The sequence below is a fragment of the Saccopteryx bilineata genome, chromosome 2 (genome assembly GCF_036850765.1).
Source record: "Saccopteryx bilineata isolate mSacBil1 chromosome 2, mSacBil1_pri_phased_curated, whole genome shotgun sequence".
In the NCBI taxonomy this organism is placed as follows: domain Eukaryota; kingdom Metazoa; phylum Chordata; class Mammalia; order Chiroptera; family Emballonuridae; genus Saccopteryx; species Saccopteryx bilineata.
In genome coordinates, this window is record NC_089491.1 from 275,465,104 (window position 1) to 275,471,103 (window position 6,000).

Below are 6,000 nucleotides of genomic sequence, written 5' to 3' on the forward strand. Positions count from 1 at the left end.
ACATTCCGTTCACTCGTACCCATCTGTGAGCTGAGGGACGCCTCCCCAGCGGTGCTAAGACACAGACCCGTGCGCCTGTGTTCGGAGAGGCTGGCTCTGTCCTTTCCAGGACCACAGGTGGACATGACATCCCTCTCCATGGCTAACGTTTTTCTGTCCATCCCATAAACTGCCAGTTCTGTGAGGAGAGTCATCGTGTCGGTTTTGTTTTTTCTCTCCACTATATTCCTCGTGGCCAGCAGAATGTTGGTGCTCAGAGGGAAGTTATTATAAAATGGCTAAGAGGTGGGGAGAAGAAAATCAGACAGGAAAGGAAGCAGGGTGCTGAACATGGAACTGGGGGAAGGGGTGAGCTCACCCCTTAAAACCACAGTGCTGTGGTTGGTGGCACTTGACAGTCTTAAACAATGGCTGGCACTAAACTTCCCTGGTCTTGAGGACACTTTAATACCTTCCTAACCCTGTGTCCATATAGCACTCGGAAATAGTTCCTGCAGAGTTCCATGTTCACCAAAAGCAGGTGGCCTTCAATGTTGATGAAGAAATTTATGGACAGATGGATGGATGGATGGATGGATGGATGGAGAAACGGACAGACACATGGATGGATGCACAAATGGATGGACACACGGATGGACGCACGGATGGATAGATGATGGATGGATGGATGAATGGATGGATAGATGAATGGATGGATGAGATTAGTGACAAAAGGTGTTTGGATGGGAATAACTGGCTGAATAAATGAGTGAATGGGAAAATGTTACATGAAATAAAAATATAGAGTAGCATCTGCTTCTGCAATAAGGTAGTTTGCAGTTTTTATTTTGTTTTTCATTTTTTTCTCGGCTTTCAAAATAGAACTGAATTAAACAGACCTTTGTACTTGGAATTCTACCTTTCTATATGTTTAAGTTTTTATTTTAAATAAAACCATGTATTAATTAATTCTTTGAGAGAAAATGAAACTTAAATGGCCCAAAATTCCCTAGCCTTTTAGTGTTGACAGTATTTAAATGGAAGCAATAAAGTCTCTCTCTCTCTCTCACTCACACATACACATGCACACGCGCGCACTCACCCCAATGTGCTGTCTCTCCTGGGTCTCTCTTGCTTCATCACCATGAAGCAGAGCTCCCCCCAGCCCAGGGGTGTGGGAGGTGAGGCTCCACCATCCAACACTTCTTCTGACCTCAGACAGAAGCAATAAAATGTGGAACACGGAGCCGGATGATGTCCCAGGACAGTCACCATGCAGGTCCCTGGCTACACTGAGCCAGATGCAGGCCCAGTCCCAGACAGGGACCCCATCAGCCCACCCAGCAGCTCCTCTCCCTGGAGCCCGGATCACTGCGTGTCCACTTCCCACCAGCACTTGGGAGAGAACACCACTGCTCTGGGGAATGCAGGTGAGGGTCACAGACAGCAGCCCGCAAGTGCCCACATGTGCTTGCATTTTGTTAACCTCCCATGGCTCCCTGCCCGCCCCCGCCCCCTCACTCATTCATCTTCTCGGACCTCTGCTTTCCAGACTTCCGACCCCTCCCATGAAGAGAAGACCATACATTCAAACACATCTTAATGCAAACACAGCAAATTCCCAACAAAAGCTAGACGCTGAACACAAGACACATGCTCTCTGGCTTCTCCTGGGAAGGGGGGGGGGGGGAGGGCTGACCGTACAACAATGTTGCTAGTCAAACTTTTTGTTTCATGGTCTAGTTCCCAAGTCCCAAGGGACAGAAGTGCAAACAGTGAAATTTTATTTTTATTTCCTTTTCAAAAGATCAATACGAGGGTGGGCTTCCTCTATGACCCATCCCTTCCTTAAACATAGGTCAAGTTCCAGTACATTAGCCTGATGCTATAATGGACATTTTTGTTCATGCAAAAGATTTATATTTTGAAAGAATTAAGGCAATATAGTAAACAAAAAAAATTATATATATACACACACACACACACACACACACACACATGAACATGTGTGTGTGTATATATATGTGTGTTGAAGCAAATATTTAATATTTGGCAATATTCCCCACTTATCCATCAGAACCAGACAAATCAGGAACTTGGGATTGTGTGTGTGTATGTTATATACACGTCTGTGTGCTAGCTTCCAATTAAAGTCCTCTAAAACATAGTCTGTATCTGGTTCCAAGCTAGTCTGGAACATTCAGCTGGTTGGAGAATCCTAGAGGAACAGTGACTTGAACACACTGGGGGAGGAACCAAAGTGACCAGACCCTTGGAAGTCCCATCCGCACCATGACACTGTGTACAAAGGGACTGTACAAGGACTGTCAGGATTCCTCTTGTTCTTTAGCATAAATAATCAGCGGGCTACTGTGCCTGGGTCCCAGACTGTGCTACACAGCACAACTGAGCCGTGTTCTCCAAGCTCAACACACAAAACGCGCCACACGCTGGGCTCAGGGTTCGTTCCCCCATGCTTAGAGCTCCGCGTCCCAGAGCTCTGTATTTTGAGGGCATTTTCGGGCTTTCCTCTCAAAAGGGCCCAGGAGTGCTAAGAAAAACACCGTTCTCCTCCACGCTGCTCAGTCTGACAGAGAAGTCGGTCACAGAGCCACGCATGTGACCGAGAACGCACGTGACCGAGAACGCATGCCGGTCGGGTAGTATTTATGAAGCTACCCCATAGCTTTCTTCATAAAAGAACGGAAGCCGATTGCTACGATAAAGCCCAGTGACAACCAATAAAAAAAGATATGCCTCAGATACACTCATGTGTCCACTGGGGCTGTGGATGTGGGTTTTGTTAACCTCCCATCCATCTGCCTGGCTCCACTGACCTTTCTCTCCATGCCTTGTACACATCGTAAATCCGGAAGCCCACGTCCTCAGGCTCACACTAACTCATCATGGGGAGACCTGAGTACATCATACTGCGTTCGAAAAGACTGCAGATAGCCTGGCAGGGTCAGCCCAGGTCAGCCATCCCCCCAAATCACATCAGCACCAAACCCCAGCAAGGGAACGGTCTTGGGCTATCTTCAGAACCAGAGCGGCGGTGCGGCCCCACTGACTCCGGAAGAGCACAGAGCACAGAAAATTCCTGTAATTAAAAGACTCGATGCGTGATCACTGGCTCTGAAGTTTCCCAGAGAAAGAGAGAGCTCATCTCGAAAAATCTCAGAGTAAAAAAAAAAATCTGTTTATCGGAATTCAGGGGCACACATTGGGGGACTGCTGAGAATCTCCACTTTCCTTCTAAAACATTTCTCTGCAGGAAAGGGGCACTGAGGGGAACCACGCAGAAAAGAAGATTACCAATCAATAAAACACAAGGAATTGCCGGTACTTCTTCCTACAGTCTCCGAGGTGGCTCTAATCAGGCATCCCCCAGGAATCCGTGTTCTGAGCTTCCAAACTTGCTGTTCCAACGACAGACAGGGACATGCTCACAAGAAGGGAGAGGAGGAATGGCCCTGTCAGGGTCCTGCTGTGACAACTCAGGTGACAAGTTCGGGTTGGCCAACCTGCGGGGATGCTGGAGGGGACAAGTAGCCCCAGAGGGCCAGAGGCGAGGACCTGCGCAGAAAATCCGCCTCCCCTGCTACGCAATGCCATGTTTTCAGCCGCCCAAGAAGCCTCAGGAGCGTCCTTGTTCCCGCACTGAGGACTGCTCTGCGATGATCTGCTCTAGGTTAGTGCTGCGGGAGGGGCCAGCGGTCCGGGCCTCCACGTCTGGCCAGTCCCGCTCCCCTGACGTCCTGTTCAGCCCTCCCCGATCCCACCGCCCCTCTCAAAGGTCTCCACAGCCCCCTGCCCAACTGAGAAGGCTTTCGGTGGACGAGGCTAATTAATGTCCCTGCCTGCCGTCCCTCTGCGGTCTCGCAGGAGGGCCTCGCCTTCCAAGTCCTGCGGGCAGACACCTGCCGCAAAGGAGCCGCCACGGATCTTGGCGGCCGCACGCGCTCCTGCACCCGCGCGCACACACTCACCCGCGCTTGCACACACCCACGTCCTCGGTCCCAGCCACCCCCGGTCACGCACACCCTCCCACGCACTCACTCCCAGCAAAGTTCGTCCCGGGGCCAGCGGTGGCACGGCGTCCCCTCACCTTTGGAGAACAGGGCGGCCAGGCTGATGAACACGGGAGACCAGCGGTGCCACAGCGTCCCCATCTCAGACGGGCACATCCTGGAGACCAGGGAGAGCAGATCCTCCGTTCCCCGGCGACGTCTGGGCGCAGACACAGTCGCCGAGCCCCCGGAAGCCGGAGCGGGGCTGCACCGCGAGGGAGTGCGCGGCTAGGGGCGCGAGCAGCCGCGGGGCCCTACGCGCCCCTCCCTCCAGTCCATGGCCGGCCGGGGGCGACCGCCGCGCCGCTCTGGAGTTTCCCTCCCGAGTCCGGCGCGCGCAGGCAAACCCCACCCCCTCTCACCCCCACCGTGATATTTTTACTTTAATCCACGCGGATCTGGTCCCTTCCTGTTAACCTGAGCGTGGACTGGCCCCCAGTTGGCCCAAAAAGGGCAGCCCCGAGAGCGCGGAGACGCGGGCAGGCGGGCTAGCGCGCGCGGGCGGCGAGGCGGCGGGGCTGCGGCGCCCGGGGCGCGGGCGGAGGCGGCGCGGGGGGCCCCGGCCGGGTGGCCGGGAGCGCCGGGCGGCGCGGGGCGCGCGAGCGCACGGCCCCCATCCCGCCTGGCCGCTCCCGGTGGCTCGTGCACGCCGGCGCCGAAGTTTGGCTGCCGCAGCCCCCCGCGCCGCCCGGCCCGGCCCGGCTGGCGGGCCCCAGGTGCGCAAGGCACACGGCGGGCAGCGGAGACGCTGGGCCCTGGCGCGCCGAGGAGAACCCGCCGCTCCGCCAAGACTGCATCCGCACGGAGGCAAGCGCCACAGTGCCCCGCGCGGGTTCGAGGCTTTGCCTGGAAATTGGCCTTTTCTAAAAAAAAAAAAAAAAAAAAAAAAAAAAAAGAAAGAAAGAAAGCCCCACCCTTTCGGAGTGACAGCTGTGAGCCCCAATCCGCAAAGTAAATCCCACCTCTCCTGCTCTGCCCCGCACCCTCCCTCCCGGGCATCCCTCCCCACCAGTGTGGATGGGAGGGGCAGCTGGGAGGCGTGCATATACCTGGCCAGCTCAGAATAACTCCCAACAGGTGTCCAGATGGCCAGGTGCCTTCCCTTCTTCCTCAGACCCCAGCCTGAGGGCAAGTCCTCTGGTCTAGGGAGGAGTCTAAGCGAGGCTCTTCGCCTGTCTGTGGACCCTAAAATCGCTGCACTGAGGCCTCCCACGTTGCCCTAGATGGTCCCCAACAATCTCTGGGCTGCAGGGCCTCTGATTTCCGACGTGCCATCCCAAGGGTCAGGCTGGCTCTCACACCCCATCCTGAAATGACCACCCCGTCAGTGGTCCTAAATGAATTCCAACTTGACTCCAGTGGCCTATTTGGAAATAGGAATAAGGCCCCTTTAAGCACCAAGGAGGCCAGGAGAAGATAAAAGAGGAAGGTTCTCTGTCTCTACCACCTGCCCGAATCCCTAATGAAGACACCCCATGAAGACACCCTGAAAACCAACCTCACTGAGCACCCTCCTCTGGTTTTGGCCCAAGGACCCTGTTCCGTGTAAGGCTTTGAATTAACCAGATCAAAAAAGGAAAAAAAACATCAAAAGCAAACGAAAGCATTCTGCATACTTAAAGAATATCGTCAACTAACAACAACCAAGCCAAGGGAGGCAAATTCACCTCAGTAGGTAAAAAAAAAATGGGTCACTCTCTGGCCAAGAGAGGAACATATAGATGTCTGTTCTCTAGGCCTTTGACGGCAGAAACATACCAATGCTTTGGGAGTTGTTAGCGTAGGGAGCATCCAAGGAGGATCAGAAAAGCAAGTTCTGTCTCAAAACAGAGGGTCTCTCTCTGAGGTTCCCCGGGAGATGGGTGCTTCTCCCTAATTCTACATGTACTTCTCGGAATGGACGTGTGTCTGTCTGGGTTTGTCTTTTCATTCACTTCTTAAACCCTGTCTG

The 6,000-nt window shown here is 53.7% G+C and overlaps 1 protein-coding gene across 1 annotated transcript in view; it reads right to left on the reverse strand.

Annotated features, from left to right (window-relative positions):
- The window catches only part of LOC136322514 (transmembrane protein 132D-like), a 96,520-nt gene extending 92,274 nt beyond the window's left edge, over positions 1 to 4,246 (reverse strand). The window contains exon 1 of the mRNA XM_066254478.1: positions 4,088 to 4,246. Coding sequence (XP_066110575.1) covers positions 4,088 to 4,166 — 79 coding nt within the window. The 5' untranslated portion in view covers positions 4,167 to 4,246. The remainder of the gene's footprint in view (positions 1 to 4,087) is intronic.
- Between the last annotated feature and the right edge of the window lie 1,754 nt (positions 4,247 to 6,000).